General features: G+C 34.2%; 2 protein-coding genes across 2 annotated transcripts; both read left to right on the forward strand.

Annotated features, from left to right (window-relative positions):
• Positions 1-4639: 4639 nt before the first annotated feature.
• On the forward strand, positions 4640-10015 carry LOC117924505 (cysteine-rich receptor-like protein kinase 3). Its single transcript, XM_034843169.1, has 7 exons — positions 4640-6036; positions 7228-7341; positions 7429-7568; positions 7656-7863; positions 7958-8192; positions 9029-9173; positions 9268-10015. Exons 1-7 carry the CDS (start codon positions 5256-5258, stop codon positions 9595-9597), a joined length of 1953 nt encoding a protein of 650 aa, XP_034699060.1. The 5' UTR covers positions 4640-5255; the 3' UTR covers positions 9598-10015.
• A 7785-nt stretch (positions 10016-17800) lies between these two features.
• LOC117907954 (cysteine-rich receptor-like protein kinase 2) lies at positions 17801-21130 on the forward strand. The gene is made up of 7 exons (XM_034821680.1): positions 17801-18591; positions 18709-18819; positions 19166-19305; positions 19470-19680; positions 19873-20107; positions 20230-20380; positions 20509-21130. The coding sequence occupies exons 1-7, from the start codon at positions 17820-17822 to the stop codon at positions 20848-20850; spliced, it is 1962 nt and encodes a 653-aa protein (XP_034677571.1). The 5' UTR covers positions 17801-17819; the 3' UTR covers positions 20851-21130.
• Positions 21131-21445: the final 315 nt, after the last annotated feature.

Consider the following 21445-nt stretch of genomic DNA (forward strand, 5'->3'; position numbering starts at 1 on the left):
AAACCCACCTCTAATCCTTTTTTGTTTTTTGTATTTTTTTTTATATTCGTCCAATTAGGAGTAGGGGTGGGGCAAATATCCGAAAAAACCCGCTTTATTGCTATCTCTTGTTGGATATATTTTTGGACAAAAAATAAAAAAATTATACTTAAATAAAAAAACAAACCAATCTCTTAGTGATATTAAAAAAAAAGAACCAAAAAAGTCAGTTTGATTTAACTTAAATGATTGATTAGATACAACTTAATTTTCAACTTAAGTCTAATTTATTTTTAAAACTAATTGAAGTCAACTTAGATTTGGAAATTTAAAATATATTTAAATACTCTAGCAAATATATTTAAAAATTAATTTAACCCTAGTCTAAAAACAATATAATATTTTAATAGTCTAATATATATATATATATATATATATATATATATAACACCATCTATATTGAACAATGATATATAAATCTTATAATTTTAGTTTGATTTAATTTGTGTTGATTTTGGAGATAAGAAAAATTAAAAACCGAACTATAAAGTCAGTTTTCAAAATTTTTAAATCGAATTTATCTTTATAATTATTGAAAATCAAATTGGTATTACTGGTTTTGATCGACATTGGTTACTTGTTTTACTTAGCCAACATCATATCACTATGTTGCTGCTCCTCTAATTTCTAATCAAGTATGGTTTAAAAAATAAAAATAAATTAAAACATATAGAAATAGGTTGCTTTTTGATACTAATAAGTTCTAATATACTTCTGTAGATTCGTTTATAATACTGTTTCACTTTTTAACCCTGCTAAAATTCATTTGAGGTATATATTTTATAACTAAATTAATAAATCTGGTTCTAAAAAGTACTAAAATAAATGAAGAAAAATACTACGTTAAGGTTAAATTTGGTTCGAAAAGTACTTAAAAAAAGAAAAAGAAATTAAGAAAAATAATTTTCTTATATTTGATTTTATTATAGAAAATATAAAAAAAATTAAAGAAAAACTTAAATTTTTTAAAATTATTTAATCTTTATATCCAAAAGTTAAAATAAATTAAATGAATTTGAAATACTGTAGAAAAAGATTTTTTTACTTTAAATCAATATTTTTTTTCTTTTATTTTATTTTTTTTATTTTCTTTTCCTTACATAAAATAGTTTAAGAATTAGTTATTCCTAACTTTTGAAAACATGGGGATGACTACTTTAATTTTATCTTCATCTGTGTAGAAATTACTGATATTTAATTTCATGTACTTCATGTGGACTTATACATCCCGTTATACATTTAAATGTTGGATCACCGGGATGTGTTAAATTATTTTCCACTCATACAATTCTACGTTGAGTCATTACCCACACATACTGATATATGCATGCATTACACTGGAGGGATGCTGGGCACGAAGTGGATGTCCGCTTGTGATGGATGTTGAAGATATGCACCATCACCTTCAATTTGGAAGATACTTGCTAATGAGACATCACTTTTTAGCCTTTATGAGGAGAGGATGATTGACCTTATGGTTTCATAAGGTTGGTCGATCCAGGCCCCCACAAAGTAGTGTCAACCCGATCCCATATGCAAGATTTGCGTTAACTTACTTTCCCACAAGGTGGTGTTGACCTTATCCTTTATATGGGTAATCTTATGACATGAAGAGTGAAAGATGTTTTTTTTTTTCAAGTTTGTACCATCTCAGAGCCTTTCCACTTTGTCCCCGCAATCTCTTGAAGATGTCCCACTCAAGGCATGACATCCTAGTGCTATTAAGTGTGCCAAGTAAAGAGCAAGGCTCAAGAGGTATCAAAACATGTTTAGGGCCTTGCCTAAGTGGATCAAGTTGAAGGATCCTCAAAGGCAGGATAAATTATGCAAGCATGGAACCCATTTTGACCATGTTGAGAGGAAGGGAGCATGTTGCCACTGGGGAACCCACCACCATTTAATTCTATGTGGTATTGTGAACATTAGTTGACCCCTACCAACCAATGAAGTTTATAACCTTTGGTTTCACCAACTGAAAACCATTTAACTAGGAGAGAAATTTGTGTCCATCACATGCGCAAGGCGGAACCCCTTGGTCTGGGCCCTCATAGGTGTGTCTGAATTAGACCACTTTTGCAATATTAGTAGCGTTCAATTAGTCGTTCTATCATCTACGTTGTTTATCATAATTCTCTTTAATATTTTAGGAAAAAATTGGAGCTTCTCTTTTTTATTTTTTATTATTTTATTTTATTTTAAAACATTTAATAGACATAAATATCTTTCATATTTGATTTTGACCAAATACTATCATCTACATCTCCTATAGTTACTATTCATTCCATCGAAGGAACACTTTCTTATTAATATGTAAATACAAATATATATTGATATTTGAATTTTATAAATACATTGGAAATATTCCATAAATATTTTTTTTTTTAAAATATCAGTAAGATGAGAAGTATTTAAAATTTATGAAAACATTTAGAAAAACTTCAAAAAAATGATAAAATAAATAAAAATATATAAAAAAAATCGATAAATACAAATATATCAATATTTGAATTTTATAGATATATGTGGATATTATAAAAATATTTAAAAAAACTCTAAAAAATGATAAAATAAATAAAAATATACATGTTATTTTCAAAGTGTAATTGAGATAAGTATAATCAAAGAGAAAAATATCAATAAGTAAGGATAAATAGATATTAATAATTTATTATTTATCTAATCAAATTAATTTTAATTTATAAAATTTTAGAACTTCATTATTATTATTTTTTATTTTAGTATTTTTTTGAATAAATTTATATTTTTAATATTTCAAAATAAAACATTCAAAATTAAATAGATAAATATAAAAATTTAAAAGTGAAGTGATAGTAATTTTTAAAGTAAAATTAATGAGATAAATGATAACACATTCAATATTAAAACTATAATTTATTTAATTTAAATACATTCAATAATATAAAATAAATTATGATACATATATGATTTTTTAATATTTATATTTTTTATATTTAATTATCATATAAATGATATTAAAAAAAATTGTTAAGAAAATTATAATGATGGTTTTTATACATTAATTAATTATTTAAAATTTAAAATAAAATAAGTAAAGTTAATTTATTTATTTTTTAATAATGATCTTTGACACGTTTATTATCATATATTTATAAATGCAAACTTGGCCTAGTGAAACCAAATTTGAATCTAAACCTTTCAGCCGGGGTTCAAATCCCCTTGAACCTAAATTTGAAAGAGAAAATTTGAAATTGCAATGTAAACAAGGTGGGCGGTCAATCGAAAATATCTGGAAATTTTTCGAAAAATCGGTAAAAATATCGATTGAAAAATTGATTGATTATCAGTATTCTCGAAAATCAATAAAAATAATGATATTTTGGCGAGATTTTTTTTTTTTTAAAAAAAAAAAACCATCGAAAAATCGATTGATAATCAGTCTTCTCCATTATTCGTTGCCAAAAAATCCCGTCATTTTTTGTTGCTACAAAAATTAAAGTACACTGAGTTTCTGTAATATAGTTATTGTACCTTGGAAATTGACCACCGTCCACTCTATTGCACCAAAATATAGCCCCGGAGGGACATGATCTACTTTTAGGTAGCGTGATTATATGCTTTAACCAATCTTGATAAGTTCTCAAATCAATACTATATTTTGATTCTCATTTTACTATGCGTGTACCAAATCATAGGGTAGGAGAGATCCTTTAACATCATCATGGTCGGGCATTCAGGTTCTTTGGTGTTCAAGTGACTTAAGAGATAGATTTAAGATGGACATTCCTATTCAAATGCTGTATAAAAATAGATGACTTAAAACATGATTCTCCTTAGTTGTCGTCGGGCAAAGAATTTTCTTTCAAACAAAGTTAAGGGTTTGTTTGGTTTTTGAAAATTTTGAGAAAAAATGTATGAAAAAAATATAAAATAATAATAAAGAAAACTTAAAACATAAACTTATCAAATCCCAAATTTAGAATATATTTGATAGTATTTTTACTTAAAGTTTTTTTTTTAATAAAATTGTTTTATTTGAAAATGTTTTTGAATAATCATTTATAAAATCTTTTTTCAAAAATTATTATAATTAAAATTTAAAAGTGTTTTTTAAATTTCATCTAATATTTTTCAACCTAAAAATACTTTGTAAAATCAATTTAAACAAACTCTTACCCAAGTTTGGGACTGTTTGAAACCTAAAGGCTGGATCGCTGGGGGGCTGCTTGCTGCCTGCTGGTACTGTTCATTGATTCTTTTCTAAATTCCCACCACCGCCTCCACTTTCCCATCCTCACCATTTCATCTCTCTTCTCCACAAGGCCCTACAAAGATTAAGATCAAAGCCTCCGTATATAGAAAATAATAGAAAATGGCATTCAGACCAGAAATGGCCGTACTTCAATTTGACCGTCCACCCACAATGTACTCTTATTCCTAGATTTGACCCTCACTTCTTCTTTAGCCAGTTCACATCTTTTCTTATACTTTCTTTGACTTGTAAAGATGTGAATCCTGAAGCAAGGTCCAGCTCGCAATCCTGTTAACGCGAAGAGGTCGGCTTTCGTTAAAAATATGAACATTTTGCGGCCGGAAAAACAGCGCCAACACGAGAAAATGGTGAAAGAGATGGGTAGTAAGTTACCCACCAAACAGGGCCTGCAAGTCAAACGCCAAGGCGCGTATTCTTTGATGAATTATCATTTACGAAACAGCGTTGAAACTTGAAACTCAGTTGGCCCTATTGTCCATCATCATGTATTTTCGTACTTATCTAGAGATCGATTAAGGGATCACTTAATTGCATTAAGTGGCTAGTAGTCAAACACCCATTAAATTAATTGAACAGAGTGGCTGTCAAAGTGAATGGATTCCCTCTCTCTTCTCCTCCCTGTCTCTTTCTCTTTCAGAGCGCCTCCGCTGGGTCGATGAGAAGGCGGAGTGCAAAGCAGAGTAAAATCCAGACCTTTTTTTTTTTTTTTTTTGCATTTTTGGGCTTCCAGAACATGGAAAGCTCAACCCTACTTTTCCCCCGATCTTTCGAGTCGAGGTTTTAGTTTTCTGAAAAATCTGTGATCAAAATTCTGATTTGTTTTCTTTTGCAACAATTATTTTGTGATCAACCCTTGTTTCCCTTCATCTTCTCAGCTATTCGAAAATCTCTAGAACTTCTCTCTGTTTGAACACTAGCTGAAACGTCTCCCCAAATATCAATACAATCTTTGAATCTAATTTCAATGTATTCTTCTTTCCCTTTTACCTTTTATCCCCTCTGTTTACTTGTACTTTTGTGCTTCTTCATACCCCATTTTCTTTCTGATCCAAGAGCTACACAAGTGGCCCTTATATGCTCCAACAGAACCGCATTAATGCCTGAGCGTCAAACTTTCATTGCAAATTTCTTAGAAGCTATGGACCAAGTGACTCCATTGATTAGCACCCAGAGATATGCAGACGTTACCAGTGGAACTGGTAGTACCGCAGTTTTTTTGTTTGGTGAATGCATGGAAGATCTTTCTCAGAATGATTGTAATCTTTGTTTTGCCCTCTGCAAAACCCAACTCCTCAGGTGCGTCCCATTCCAAAAGTCCACCCGGGGTGGTAGAAGTTTCTATGATGGGTGCTATATAAGGTATGATGATTATAAATTCTTTGATGAGGCTTTAAGTGCTGAAGACAAGACTGTGTGTGGAACTAAGGATTTTAGTGGAGATCAAACTGTTTTCAGAACTAATGCTATTGAATTGGTGAGGAACTTGAGTGTTGAAGCGCCTGGGAATGATGGGTTCTTCGTTGGCTCTGTGAATCGAAGTAATATATCAGTGTATGGGTTGGCTCAGTGTTGGGAGTTTGTGAAAGGGAGCGCCTGTGCAGAGTGCTTGGCGAATGCCACCTCAAGGATTGGCTTGTGTCCTCCCAAGGAAGAAGGGAGGGTGTTGAATGCTCGGTGTTACTTGAGGTATTCTACCCAAAAGTTCTATGACAATTCCACGAGTGATTTTGTAGAAGTGAATGAAGGTGAGTATAGAGCTTTATTTTCCTTTCATTTTTCTCACCATAATAGTATGATTTTTGGCCCATTGATATGTTCCTTGAACTCCTTTAACATCTGCTTCTTCATTTTTATTTATTTTTCTCTCTTATCGTTTTGATTTGAATTCGGAGCAGGTGTTTGGACCCCTTAACTCCTGTATGCTTCCTATATCTAAGAGTCGAACATTTTGATTGTGCATAATTTGAATTGATTTATATGTAGAGGGTTGAAATAGTAGTAGATAGCCATAGATACATTTGTGAAATTATTTTTGAGATGATCTTATGAAGAATTAAGAATTAATTGAGATTGTAGTTAGGACAATGGCATGTTTTATTTGTTTGGGTCTGAATATGGTTATGAAAAAGAGAGATGTTATTTCATATGAGATTACAAATTATGGAATTGATACCATGGACAATTATGGGCTTGTATTATCTTTTCATGTTTGGGTCGGAGAAAGAATAGATGGTCAAAATTTCTGCCACCTGCATATTGGAATTGTGGTTGTTGTTATGTTTATTTCCCTTTCTAAGTTTGACAAAGAAACAAGAGCATGATTTATTTTCAAGTTTGTAAATTGGAAAGTTGGAATACAAGTGAATTTACCTTTTCTTGGAAAATTCAAGCCACAATTTTCTCAACTTCCCACTTTTAGGTTAAGGAAAGTTGCATTGAAGACACCACACTTAAGAAAAGAGCATATACCCTTCCTTTGAGGAGAAGCCAAATATCTTTTTAGATTACCCATTCATTCAGCCTTAATGCACCAATGGCTAAAAAGGGTACGTACCATAAGGTCTATTTCTTTTGGGAAAGAAGGACTAGAAGCCAAACTTGGTTTAGAAAAAGATGGAAGAGAAGAGGCTATGGGAACTGGTGAAGAAAGGTCCAAGCCAGTATATAGCTTAGCTCGTCCCATATGTTAATAGACAAAACGGGAATTTCAAGAGGTCTTTGAAAACATGTTTTTATTTCTTTGTATGCGCAGATTAAGGCCCATGTAAGGTAGTTGTATGATCGCACGGCATCCCTTCATAGAAGCTTGGAAAAATGCACTCATGTAGATTGCACTTGGCTCCATGCATTGTGATTCCTTAAAATAATTTCCAGTGAATGCTTTACATCTTCACTGATTATTCTGTTGGCAAAATTATTTTGTTTATGGTTTTTAGGAAGCAGCAGACTAGCTATTATTCTGGGTGTAACTTCATCTTCTTTTGCTCTTTTGCTGATCATCGCGATGACCGTTTTCTTTGCGAGGAAGAAACGTGCAAAGAGGAGGAGAGGTACCCAATTTCAAAATTCAATGTTATATAATCATTTTTGAAATGTTGTATAATATTTAAGGTATGTTTCTGTGTCATTTTCTTCAGAAAGAAAGCAACTAGGTGATCTGTTGGCCACTGTGAACAAGTCCAAACTCAATTTCTCATATGAAACTCTTGAGAAGGCCACAAACTACTTCCACCATTCCAATAAACTTGGGCAAGGAGGATCTGGTTCTGTATACAAGGTAATCTCCGATTTCCATTTATTCTTTTTGTGGAGATTCAGGTTTTGCTTTTATCGTTAACTGACTGTGTTTGATCTTGTTGGACAGGGGATTATGCCGGATGGAAAGGTTGTCGCCATAAAGAGGCTTTTCTTCAATTCAAGACAATGGGTCGATCATTTCTTTAATGAAGTCAATTTGATCAGTGGCATTGACCACAAAAATCTTGTAAAGCTATTAGGATGCAGCATTACAGGTCCTGAAAGCCTTCTTGTTTATGAATATGTGCCAAATCAAAGCCTTCACGATTATCTTGGTTGGTCTCTAATCTTTGAAATCCTATTTTAAGTACATAAGAATTCTCCCTGTTTGTCAATCCTTCTAATTATGCGTTGGTTGATTTTGACCAGTAAAAAGGAATGCTCCACCTCTAGCATGGGAAATGAGGTATAAAATTCTATTGGGTATAGCTGAGGGCTTGGCCTATCTGCATGAGGAATCTATGTTAAGGATCATACACAGAGACATAAAATTAAGCAATGTTCTGCTTGATGAGGACTTTGCAGCAAAGATTGCTGATTTTGGGCTTGCTAGATTATTTCCAGAAGATAAGACTCACATCAGCACTGCCATTGCAGGCACTCTGTAAAGTCAACACCTTTAATCTTATCAATTTCTTGTTTTTCTTTTCACTTAAAGAACTAAACATGGAAAGCAAGCTAGAAACTGAAGGGGTTAGACTCAAGAATATTTTTTTTTTTTTGGTTTTATTAAGAGAAACTTAGATGAGATGGAAACATTGGAGGCAGCTGTTGTAAGTATCTTAACTAGGAAGTAGTCACTTGCAGCATGGAGACGGCTGTCTAATGGAAATCTCATAGAATGAAAATTGAAGCAATGAGTGATACTAATAGTCAATATGCAGGAAATAGAAATTGACAGGCACCTTCACAAGTCTTTTTCGCACTAGGAAGAAGATCTTTATTGATTCTATGATTAGTACGCCTCTGGAGGGGACAATTTCAGTATAGGTCTTTGAGACATCAAATGACAGATCATCACATTTCATTCATGTAATAGGGACACTTAACCAATTTTTTTTTGTTGTGAAGTAGTTATGATTCTGATAATATCATAAATGTTCCAGCTCCTTGTCTTGAGGAGACAATGACAAATCTTACCTACCCATTAGCAACAATTGTATCATGGCCCTTATTACATTGCATTTAGTTTGTCATGCCAGCGGTTGGGTCAAGGGTATATATATACTAATAATTCTCTTGCTTTTGAACATTAGTTTCTTTTTTCTTTTTCCTTCTTTTTAACTAATTTTAGGTGTATGGTATGTAATATTTTTGTATTTTAGACAGTATTGACTGAAAATGCTGATCTTCCATCTCGGGGCCAGTGTGATATTGGATTTATCATCTCTATTTGCATATGCACTATGACTATAGGATTAACGAAATTTATATGTACAGAGGCTACATGGCTCCAGAATATGTGGTTCGGGGAAAATTGACTGAGAAGGTGGACGTCTATGGTTTTGGAGTCCTTGTTATCGAAGTTGTCTGTGGAAAGAGAAACAATTCCTTCACTCAAGATTCATTCTCTATCCTACAAATGGTACCTCTTTCTCATGCTCTGTATTCATGTTCTGGTGAAAAATGTTCTCATCTAATTCCAAGTGTTTTTAACTCATTAAATCTACCTTTCTCAGGTTTGGAACCTTTATGGAACTGGACGATTGTATGAAGCTGTTGATCCATCGCTTGGGGGTAACTTTCAAGAAGATATGGCATCTAGAGTACTTAAAGTAGGGCTACTCTGTGTTCAAGCCTCTGCAGAACTGCGTCCATCAATGTCATTAGTTGTGAAAATGCTTACTGATAACCATGAAACTCCTCAGCCAACGCAGCCACCATTTCTAAATTCTGGTAATGCAGAATCCAGTCCATTGGTAAAAGCAGAAACTTCCCATTCTCTGCCCGAGTCCGGCACTCAATCTTCCAAGAATAGCATGACACAAAGCTGGATTGAGCCTAGATGAAATATTTCCTTGCAAGATATTCTTGTAATATTGGGCTTAACTCTGAACTCATCTGGGCTGGGGTCCCCATTCACTGGGTAATTGTGCTGTTCCAGACATGAATCAGTCTTGCTTCCTAGATTTCCTTCCTGTTTTCTTCATTCCCGAGTTGGACATTATCTGCAACGGACCATTTTCCAAGCTGAGCTGGTTGCTTGACTTCCTGGGTTGTTCACAGCTATTCTGGATTTAGGATGACGCTTCAACTTCAATCATATCCAAATGCTTTCTGTAAATTACATGTAAATCAGTGAATCTGCTATACTGGATGAATCTTTCTAAAACGTTTTGTTGTCTTAGGGGTATCTCACATTTACGAGCCATCTGATTTTTAGATAATGACTTGATGCCATATGGGGCTGCTCTTCCTTATGCTTTCTTCAGAGCTTCATAATTTTTTTTTTCTCACGCTAAAGCTGTAACTTTTATAACGTCATGGAATGCCATTTTGCGAGAAATCATTCATCGTCCCTTGGCTTGCCAAGAAAATCCCAAACTAGTCGGTTTCTATACCTTCTCGACCATCGCTAGTGGCATGACTTGCATTTTAAACGCATAGCATGCGGTGGAAATTTTGAACGGGAGGAGAAAAAAAAGGTTAAGAAGCGGGCATGTGTCAAGGGCCGAAATGATTGACATATATATATGCCTTCTGGGAGGACTCTTTTAAGTCCAACCTGACGTCAACCACGTTAGTACTTTGTTGCTGAAAGTTTCTTAGTAAGGCTCCAAGTTGGGTGCGGGAGTGGGGAGGTGTTTGGATCACTGACCTCTCAAATCTTGTTTGACAACCACCCCAAAAAATAGAAAATAATTTTTTTGTTTTTCAAAACAACAAATATGGTATCTGCAAACATATTTTAGTTGTTTTAAATTATTTTTTAAAATAATTATATAAATATGATGAATAATTAAAAATAAATCATAACATATAAAAATATTTTTTAAATATTTCAGGTTCTTGAACAAGTTTTTATTCTATAAAATATTATTAAACAAATTTTAAAAATATCAATAAATAATTTTCAAAAAGTATTTTTGAAAACACTTCCCCAATTAAAACTAATTTTACCCCGGTAGGTCAATGAGATGAACAAACTATTAATGTTGTAGTTATGGTAATGATGTAATGGAACTAATTTATTCTAAATTTTATATGCTTCAGTCAAAGTCATGCAAATTGGACTTCGGCGTATGAGTTGGGGCATACTCAAAAGTCAAAAGAAGTCAAAGTCATTGTTGCGGCTAAATTACGTGTTGACATTTGGGTCAAGAAGTTAAAGTAATCTTATGGAAATATTGAGGAAAAGAAGGAAATAAACCTTAAACCATTATACACTGCAAATACAAGTAGGGTATAAGGGTATAATTATAAATTCAGTAATTTGAGCCTTAAACTTATCTTGTCACTCCATGGCGTAGGATTTTGACAAATGACTGATTTTTAATATTTAAAGGATGGTCGCATGGAAAGAAACCTAAAATTAATATTAATAATCATGGCTTACACCACATTTCAGAAGCTAAAGGTTACTTAATGAGGTTTTAGTAGAGCAAATAGTGTGAGATCCTTCGTAACCCTTTAAAGAGCAATGCCCGTTGACTCTCAAAAAAACCCTTAAACAAAAGGGCGGTGGTAGGGGTAAAATGGTATATCCACTGTAACTCCCTTCGCCCAACCGTGCACGTCGGGGCTTTTTTTTTTAACTTGTGCAGCTCGTTAAAAATATAATTCTTAGGAAATGGTAGTTTGGAAAAAAAAAATAAATAAATATGATAATTACAAAATTATTGATAAATCTATGACATTTTTTGTCATTTTAAAGAGATATCTTCCATATTTTTCATATCAACGATACATATTAAAAAAAGAAAAATGAATTTACGTTTTTTATAATTTCATAAAATTGAATTTATGATAAATGTTTTTATTCAAAAGACATTTTTTTATAATTTTTTTATTATTTATATGCATTTAAAAAATTAAATTTACACTAAAAAAACAATTTTTTCACAATACCATAAAATCGAATTTATACAAATATGTCTTTTGAAGAGACATTTGTTACAATTTTCATATTAACCATATAATAAAAAAATTGAATTTACATTGAAAACATCTCTACAATTTTACAAAATTGAATTTATACTAAATATGTCTTTTAAACAAATAACTTTCATAATTTTTATATTAGTCACCTATCGACAAAATTAAATTTATACTAAAAATGTCTCTTAAAGGAAAACTTTTCAATATAAATTTAATTTTATGAAATTGTGGAAAATGTCGTTTAAAGATATATCTTTAATATAAATTCAATTACTTAAATAGATTACTGAGATGAGGATTGTTAAATTCAATTATTTTCAGAGATATCTTTAATATAAATTTAATTTTATAAAATTATAGAAGATGTCTAGATATTTTTAATATAAATTCAATTTTTTTATTATATAATTGATATAAAAATTGTGAAAAATGTCTTTTTAAAATATACTTTTAATATAAATTTGATTTTATATAATTATAAAATGTATCTTTTGAATTTTAGTGTAAATTCAATTTTTTTTTTAACGTGTCTTTTAAAAACATATTTCAAAATGGGAAAAATCATAGTAGATTTAAAAATATATTTTAATGTACTGTATTTTAAAAAATTAATTTTAAATACACTGTACAATCGTCAAAAATCCCGTCAAACGTCCACATTTATCATTCTTATTTTTTGACTAAAAAAATAATTCTCCCAATTAGTCATGCTTCTGCTCCACGTTTGACTTGTGCGTCCATTTATCTCCCTATACTTTCAAGTTTCAACTTCATCGTCCACACAACTCCGCTCTCTGCACATCTCATGCACTAAAAGGTAAGCGTTCAAATCTACTCCTTCTAATCAATTTCTCATGCTTTCTCTTTTATTTTCGTGTTTCGAAAATATTAATTTGCTCTGGCTTTCTTGCTCATTTACTATTGAAAAAGATTTACAGCTTGATGTTCTTCCTCAACTGCAACATCTTTTTCCAGTTGGCTATTTGATTGAGTTTGGTGGTTTTCTTTTCTCTGTGATCTGTGTGTTGAGATATTAGGAATGTTTTCCTTATATCATTTAGTGTTGAGATATTAGGAATGTTTAGATATTAGGAAAGTTGAGATATTATGAATATTGAGATATTAGGAATATTGAGATACTAGGAATATTAAGATATTAGGAAAGTTGAGATATTAGGATATTAGTTGTTATTTCCTTATATCATTCTTTCCTTGTATCATTCTTTCCCATTCTTAGAATGGTGATTACCCTCTATATATACTCTGTACATAAACGAATGAAATGATGAATGAAAAAACTACAATTTATCAATTTGAAAAAAAAAAAAAAACAAAACCATGGACCTTTAGATCATGTTTAGGCTATCAACACTTTGTTATTAATTATAATAATCGTGATCAACGGAAGAAGGATTCCAAGAAAACCTCGACTGCAATTGTTGCCGAAATAAAAACAGAGGCTAATGTTGCTGAGAAAGCCTCTGCATTGGTAGCCGCTACTGATCATGGTGGTAAGTTTTTAAATACTTTTACACCTGTTATTAATAGTGCATGGATAATTGATTCTGGTGCTACAGATCATATGACTTTTGATTCTAGACAGGTTTCACCCCTTAGACCTTCCTCACAAAAAATTGTTTCCACAGCCAATGGTAACACAACCCCAGTTATTGGGGAATGATCCTTAACTCTTACTGATACTTTGAATTTGGATTCTGTTTTAGTTGTTCCATCTTTAGATTACAATCTTTTGTCAGTTTCTCAAATCACTACAGCCTTATCTTGTATTGTCATTTTTTTGCCTAAATTTTGTGTGATTAAGGACATCCAAACAAGACAGACGATTGGTTGTGGTATTAAACGGGGAAAACTCTATTACTTGGACTTGCAGTCAAAGGATTCAAATAAGTTGCAACAAGCCTTGATGGCAGATGGATCTGAGGGGGAGAAAAAAAAGTCTGAAATTTGGTTGTGGCATCGACGTCTGGGACATGCTTCCTTTGGTTATTTAAAAAAATTGTTTCCTAGTTTGTTTGCAAAGAGTGATATTTCTAGTTTCCGTTGTGATATTTGTGAATTGTCTAAAAGTCATCGTGCTTCGTTTCCGTTAATTTTGAATAAAAGTCCGTTTCCTTTTATGGTTATACATTCTGATGTTTGGGGCCCATCCAAAGTCCCAACTTTGAGTGGCTCACGTTGGTTTGTTACTTTTATTGATGATTGTACCAGAATGACATGGTTATGCTTGATGAAGACCAAAGATGAAGTGAACTTGTTGTTTCAAAAATTTCATAAAATGATTGAAACTCAATACAATGCAAAGGTTCGGGTTTTGCGTAGTGATAATGGTGGAGAATATCAAAGTTCTGATCTTCAAAAGTATTTGGAAGGACATGACATCATTCATCAGACTACTTGTTCCAATACACCCCAGCAAAATGGAGTCGCTGAACGAAAAAATCGACACTTGTTAGAGGTTGTTCGTGCTTCCTTGATAGCAGCAAAAACACCAATATCTTATTGGGGAGAAGCAATCACATCTGCCGCATACTTGATCAATCGGGTACCTTCTAGCTCAATTAACTTTCAAACACCTCTCCAAGCTCTTACTAATGCCGTAGTTGCCCCAACCGTCCCAAATCTACCTCCTCGTGTTTTTGGTTGTGTGGCATTTGTGCATCTACACAAGCACCAACGCACCAAGTTAACTTCCCATGCATTGCAATGTGTGTTTGTTGGATATGCATTGCACAAAAAGGGATATCGATGTTACCATCTTCCAACTCGACAAATGTATATTACAATGGATGTGGTGTTTCATGAAGATTCAATGTATTTTTCATCTGAGTCTGAACTTCAAGGAGAGTACCATAAGGAAATTCAGACTCTCGATTATGATTATCATATTTCTGAGGAAGATGAATCTGGACAATCTGAACTAGTGAACCAGGAAGTGGGTGAGTTGGATATGAGTGGTCAACAATTTGGGTCTGAAGATGTCTTCATTGAAATACCAAACCAATCGTCGTCTGTTGAGGGTGTTCTTAATTTGGAGCCTGATCCATTCATGAAACGGTTACCACATCGTCATAATAGAGGTATTCCTAAACCCACATATGAACCTGAATTGTTTACTAAAGTCAAATATCTCATGAGCAACTATGTGTCTACCCATCGTTTGTCTGAATCAAATAAGTCATTTGTAAATCAATTATCTACTGTAGTTATTCCTAACAGTGTGCAGGAAGCCTTAGCTGATCCAAGGTGGAAAGCAGCCATGAATGAAGAGATGAAATCATTGCAGAAGAATGAAACATGGGAACTCGTAGAATGTCCACCAGGAAAGAAGCCAGTTGGGTGTCGTTGGATCTATACTGTGAAGTACAAGGCAGATGGTAGTATTGAACGATTTAAAGCAAGACTGGTAGCAAAAGGGTACACTCAAACTTATGAAATTGACTACACAGAGACATTTGCACCTGTAGCTAAGATCAACACAATTCGAGTATTACTGTCTTTAGCTGCAAACCTAGATTGGCCATTACAACAATTTGATGTGAAAAATGCCTTTTTGCATGGTGAGTTATCTGAAGAAGTATATATGGATCTTCCACCAGGATGCATGATGTCAGAAAAGCAATGTCAGAAGGTGTGCAAATTGAAGAAGTCATTGTATGGATTGAAGCAATCCCCGAGAGCATGGTTTGGAAGGTTCACAAAGTCAATGAGAGCTTTTGGCTATCGTCAAAGTAATTCAGATCACACTTTGTTCCTAAAAAAGCAACATGGTAAGATTACGACACTCATCGTATATGTGGATGACATGGTAGTTACAGGAAATGATCCTGAAGAAAGAAAAGCTCTACAAAATTATCTATCTAGAGAATTCGAAATGAAAGATCTAGGTCATCTGAAATACTTTCTTGGGATTGAAGTTTCTCGATCAAGTGAAGGAATTTTTCTGTCTCAAAGAAAGTATGCCTTAGATCTTTTACAGGAGACTGGAATGTCGGGATGTCAACCTATTAATACACCAATAGAAGAAGGTCTGAAATTGTGTGTTGAGCCTAATCAAGTATCAACCAATAAGGGAAGATACCAAAGACTTGTGGGGAGATTAATGTACTTAGCTCATACAAGACCAGATCTTGTTTATGCATTGAGTGTAGTGAGTCAATACATGCATAATCCTGGAGAACAACATATAAATGCAGTCATGCGTATTTTGAGGTATTTGAAGAATGCTCCTGGGAAGGGAATTTTATTCGCAAAAAATGTTGATCATCAGAGTATAGAAGTATATACTGATGCTGATTGGGCTGGTGCAGTGGATGATAGGCGATCTACATCTGGTTACTTTACCTTTGTAGGTGGTAATCTTGTGACATGGAAAAGTAAGAAACAGAATGTCGTCGCTCGTTCAAGTGCAGAAGCGGAATTTAGAGGTATGGCTCTAGGACTTTGTGAGACATTATGGTTAAGACTCCTCTTACAGGATTTAGGTTACCTATCTAGGCAACCAATCCGATTGTTTTGTGACAATAAAGCCGCATGTGATATTGCTCATAATCCAGTACAACATGATCGTACAAAGCATGTCGAGGTGGATAGATTCTTCATTAAGGAAAAGTTGGATGATAAGATTGTGGAATTGCCTAAGATTCGATCAGAAGATCAATTGGCCGATATCCTTACCAAAGTTGTCTCAAGTCAAGTGTTCTCAAAATTTTTAGACAAGTTGGGCATGTGTGACATCTATGCACCAACTTGAGGGGGAGTGTTGAGATATTAGGAATGTTTTCTTTATATCATTATTTCCTTATATCATTTAGTGTTGAGATATTAGGAATGTTTAGATATTAGGAAAGTTGAGATATTATGAATATTGAGATATTAGGAATATTGAGATACTAGGAATATTAAGATATTAGAAATATTGAGATATTAGGAAAGTTGAGATATTAGGATATTAGTTGTTATTTCCTTATATCATTCTTTCCTTGTATCATTCTTTCTCATTCTTAGAATGGTGATTACCCTCTATATATACTCTGTACATGAACGAATGAAATGATGAATGAAAAAACTATAATTTATCAATTTGAAGACTGTGTTTCCTTCAATGTAATTACTCAACTCTTCCCTCGTTCTGCGATTCTATCTGCAATCAATTTGAAGAAGTTGTTCTTCTCCACCCAGAAAACTTGAGATCGTGGTAGTCAGCCACGTATTGCGGTTTTTTATACTGAGATCTTTTGATTCTTTGAACGAACTTTCTTTCTCTCCCTTTTTTTCTCGGCTTGATTTTGAATATACGCCACAATTTTATTCGTTTTCCTGCAAGAAAAAATAAAAAAATAAAATCGCGAAATTCAACTGAAGCACGTGTTGAGAACTAAATTTTTTAATTCTGTGGGAGCTTACATGTGTTATGGTGCTCGGGTGTTCATCTCAGCCGTAGACGGCGGAGCTTACTTACTAGTTACGCCATCACACAGGGTGGCACTGGTGGGAACATTTTTCGTCGTCGTTAGAAATTAAATGGAGGTGGATTGAATGTCGTGCTGGAGGCTCTCACATTTCAACATTTTAACACCGACGTGACTTCTAGAAACCTTTACGACAATCATCCATTTTAATGGTGGACCCATGTGTGCATTAACAGTGATGCTGATGGGATGTCTTGGATCACTGATCACTCGGTTTCAGTTGACCCCCACTGTTTGTAGTTAAATTTTTATCAAATAAAACATATATTAATTCACTGTCCAAATTTAGGTGATGTGACTTACCGTCACAACCCTTGATCTGATCAACTCCTATATACTGAAATTGGCTGAATATTTATCATATTGTGAAATCCCAATAAGTCCAATATGGAACATAGTGCTTATTCATCGCCTTCTGACTTTAAGTAAGCCAAGGGTACCCAAGGGTCAATGCTAATCATATTGCCTTCACACATGATCTATCTCATTGTTTGTCTTCATCTTGAATTTTTCTTTCTAGCTTTCAATGAAGACTTTTTTCTTCTTTTCAATCATGTTGTTTCATTTCGAGTGCACTCGAAATTATTTCGATTATCTCAATGCTACTCTCTTTTTCAATTCCATCTCAAAACAGACTTTCAAAAATGAAGATGAAGCAAGCCAACCCATCAGCCCCTTCCCCTTCTCTTCTCTTCTTTTTTATCATAACTCTATCGGTGATAGAACTATCCGCCGGAGACCCCAGATCACGAACGATCCAAATGACGTGCGGGAACCAGCGTGAGCACAATTCAACCATCTTCGTCATCAACTTTGTGGCTATGATGGAAAATATCAGTAATCAAATGCGCACTTCTGGTTTTGGCGTGGCTGTTCTTGGCTCTGCACCTGATGCTACCTATGGTCTTGCCCAATGCTATGGAGATCTGTCTTTGCTTGATTGTGTATTATGCTACGCTGAGGCGCGAACAGTTCTTCCCCAGTGCTTTCCTTTCACTACGGGTCGCATTTACCTTGATGGTTGCTTTATGCGAGCTCAAAATTACAGCTTCATTGAGGAGTATACAGGACCAAGTGACCATGCCTTGTGTGGAAACGAAACCCAAAAGAACTCCACGTTCCAGGAGTCTGCAAGGCAGGCTATAAAGCAAGCAGTTGCTGATGCACCAAACAATAATGGGTATGCAAGGAGTAAGGTGATAGTGCCGGGAACAGCAAATGAGTCGGCCTATGTGCTGGCTAATTGCTGGAGGACTTTGAATGCAATATCATGTAGGGCGTGTCTGGAGAATGCATCGTCATCGATATTGGGATGCTTGCCTTGGTCTGAAGGGCGGGCACTGAACACAGGGTGCTTCATGAGGTACTCAGATACAGATTTCCTCAACAAAGAACCAGATAATGGAAGTTCAAGAGGTAAAATACTGTGATTTCTTCTTACATTGTGTAGGCATGTTTCACGCAATAACATTCATTGTATTTGATCCTGCCACATCATATGTTTTAAGTGACAAAGCTTGCCAACATTTGCAGGGACCATAATAATAATAGTATCTGCTGTAAGTGCTGTGATTGTTCTTCTAGTAGGGGGAGCGATTGGAGTTTATATCTGGAAGCAAAGAAAGATCCAAAAGAAAAGGAGAGGTAAAAAGATTCTTGCAAACAAATTTTTGTTTGAGAACGATAAGAGTATCAAACATACAGTCCGTGTCCAACACTTCCCGTTACTCAAAAAGGACACCAACCCTACAAGAAATATGGTAGTCATTGTGCTTTTTTATGGGTTAGGTTACTGGAATGGACTTCTTATACCCCACCTGTTGGGGTTTTCACCGCTTATTACTGGTGGAGTCTCTAAATAGGCTTGATGTCTATAGTAATCTAAGCCTCCTCAAATTTGATATTCCTAAAATTCAAGAGACGAAAATTTTTGGCAGCTCATTAGGATCGGAAGTTGTGCTTATTCCCTTGCTTTTTCTTATTGAGTTAGGTTCCAACGATGCTATAAAATTAGTTAAGACCCTCCATGACAGTAGCTTGAACTTCAAATATGCTACACTTGAGAAGGCCACAGGATCTTTTGACAATGCCAACAAGCTTGGACAAGGAGGATTTGGAACTGTTTATAAGGTAGTCTATTATTAATTTATAATCCACATCAAATGTACTATGCAGCTTTTTTTTTTTCTTTCTTTTTGCCCTTTCATAAATGGCTTTTATAAATATTTTACATAAAGTCAAACAACATAATTTATTGGATTTTATCAGAAGTTTACTTGTTACTTCCATAACAGGGAGTTCTGGCTGATGGAAGAGAGATTGCTGTGAAGAGGCTTTTCTTTAACAACAGACACAGAGCAGCAGATTTCTATAATGAAGTTAACATAATAAGCAGTGTTGAGCACAAAAATCTAGTCAGGCTGTTGGGATGCAGTTGCTCAGGGCCTGAAAGCCTTCTCATCTATGAATTTCTGCCAAATAAGAGTCTTGATCGCTTCATCTTCGGTAATTACTAGAAATCTAATTAAGACAAATCTCTGAGATAAACAGATATAGTTTCCCTAGCAGAGGTCCAATATTTTGAAAAACGACTATCACTACTTGTCAAAGTTATTGCTACCACTCTTGGAGCATATCTTACTATCTTGATCCTGTGTTGATGAAGTCTGACAAATCGTTTACAAATAACTGTGGCAGATACAAACAGAGGTAAAGCACTGAACTGGGAAAAGAGATGTGAGATAATCTCTGGGACAGCAGAAGGTCTGGTCTACCTTCATGAAAATTCGAAGATCAGAATTATCCACAGAGATATAAAAGCCAGTAATATTTTGTTGGATTCAAAGATGCGTGCTAAAATAGCTGATTTTGGGCTGGCCAGGTCTTTCCAAGAAGATAAGAGTCACATAAGCACTGCTATTGCAGGAACACTGTAAGTATCTCTTTTTGGGTTCAAGGAATTATAATAGCAGATCAACTTCTAGAAAATATTAAGCTTTAAGGATTTATCAGCGTACATTTAAACTAGAAATATTTCCTCTTGTGAATCTATAGAGGATATATGGCTCCAGAGTACCTGGCCCATGGCCAGTTAACAGAAAAGGCAGATGTCTACAGCTTTGGTGTCCTCTTGTTGGAGATTGTCACAGGGAGGCAGAACAACAGGAGCAAAACTGCAGAATACTCAGATAGCCTAGTCACCATCGTAATTTTCATGACTTGATCTTTTTTAATATTTAATCAGTTTTCTTTATCATATATTCACACAAAAAGTGCAAATGAAAGGGCTTTTTCCTCTTTTATCAAGTTGTTTTGTGCTTTTGGGTAAAACAGGCATGGAAGCATTTCCAGCTAGGGACCTTGGAGGAACTTTTTGATCCAAATTTAATGCTGCATAACCACGACAATGGCAACATTAAGAATGAAGTTTTGAGAGTGATGCAGATAGGACTTCTTTGCACCCAAGAGGTTCCATCATTACGACCATCAATGTCAAAGGCCCTGCAGATGCTGACAAAGAAGGATGAACATCTTCCTACGCCCACTAGTCCCCCATTTATAGATGAAAGGACCATGGAACTTAATGAGGCATGTGAGAACCCATCTTACCCCCTCAATGCTGCCATTTCTGGTTCAGATGCCAGTATCTCCCACAGTTCTTTCTACCCCAGATGACCTTAAGTGGAGCTCGAAATGAATGTTTTACAGCATACAGGTAACTCACAAGCTGTGGGCATGTAAATGAAAAACCTGTCTCAGGTTAAGCCCATTCTTCCTCAACTTCATGTTGTAAGCATCCCCTAAGCATATGTTGATGGGCACATGGGCAGTTGCTAAAAAACTAAAGGTTTATATCCAAGTGAGTTTACAATAGTCATCACAACACTAGAGGAGGTACAGAACAATGTGAAAATGGATTCTGATTCAATTTATGATAAATTTTGGGTTATTCCAATATATCTATATCTATATATATATATTAACTTGTCCAGCTGGTTCAGATGATTTAATTTTTCCCCTCTGCGGGTTTGGAAGTTTGATTATCAATTTCTAAGAGTTCACAATATGCATTGGGCTGTTCCTATAAAATATTAACTAGTAAAGCTGGTTCAGATAACCTTCCTCTCATAGGGTTAGAGTGATTTTTATTAGTTTACTTAAGGGAGAATTCAGTCTTGCAGTTGAGTTCCATGGAGCATTTTGAACAACAGTTGGTCAACATCAAAACGATAAAAACAAGATAGAAATGTCATTTATTGGATTCTTAAAA

The sequence above is a fragment of the Vitis riparia genome, chromosome 1 (assembly GCF_004353265.1).
Source record: "Vitis riparia cultivar Riparia Gloire de Montpellier isolate 1030 chromosome 1, EGFV_Vit.rip_1.0, whole genome shotgun sequence".
NCBI lineage: Eukaryota > Viridiplantae > Streptophyta > Magnoliopsida > Vitales > Vitaceae > Vitis > Vitis riparia.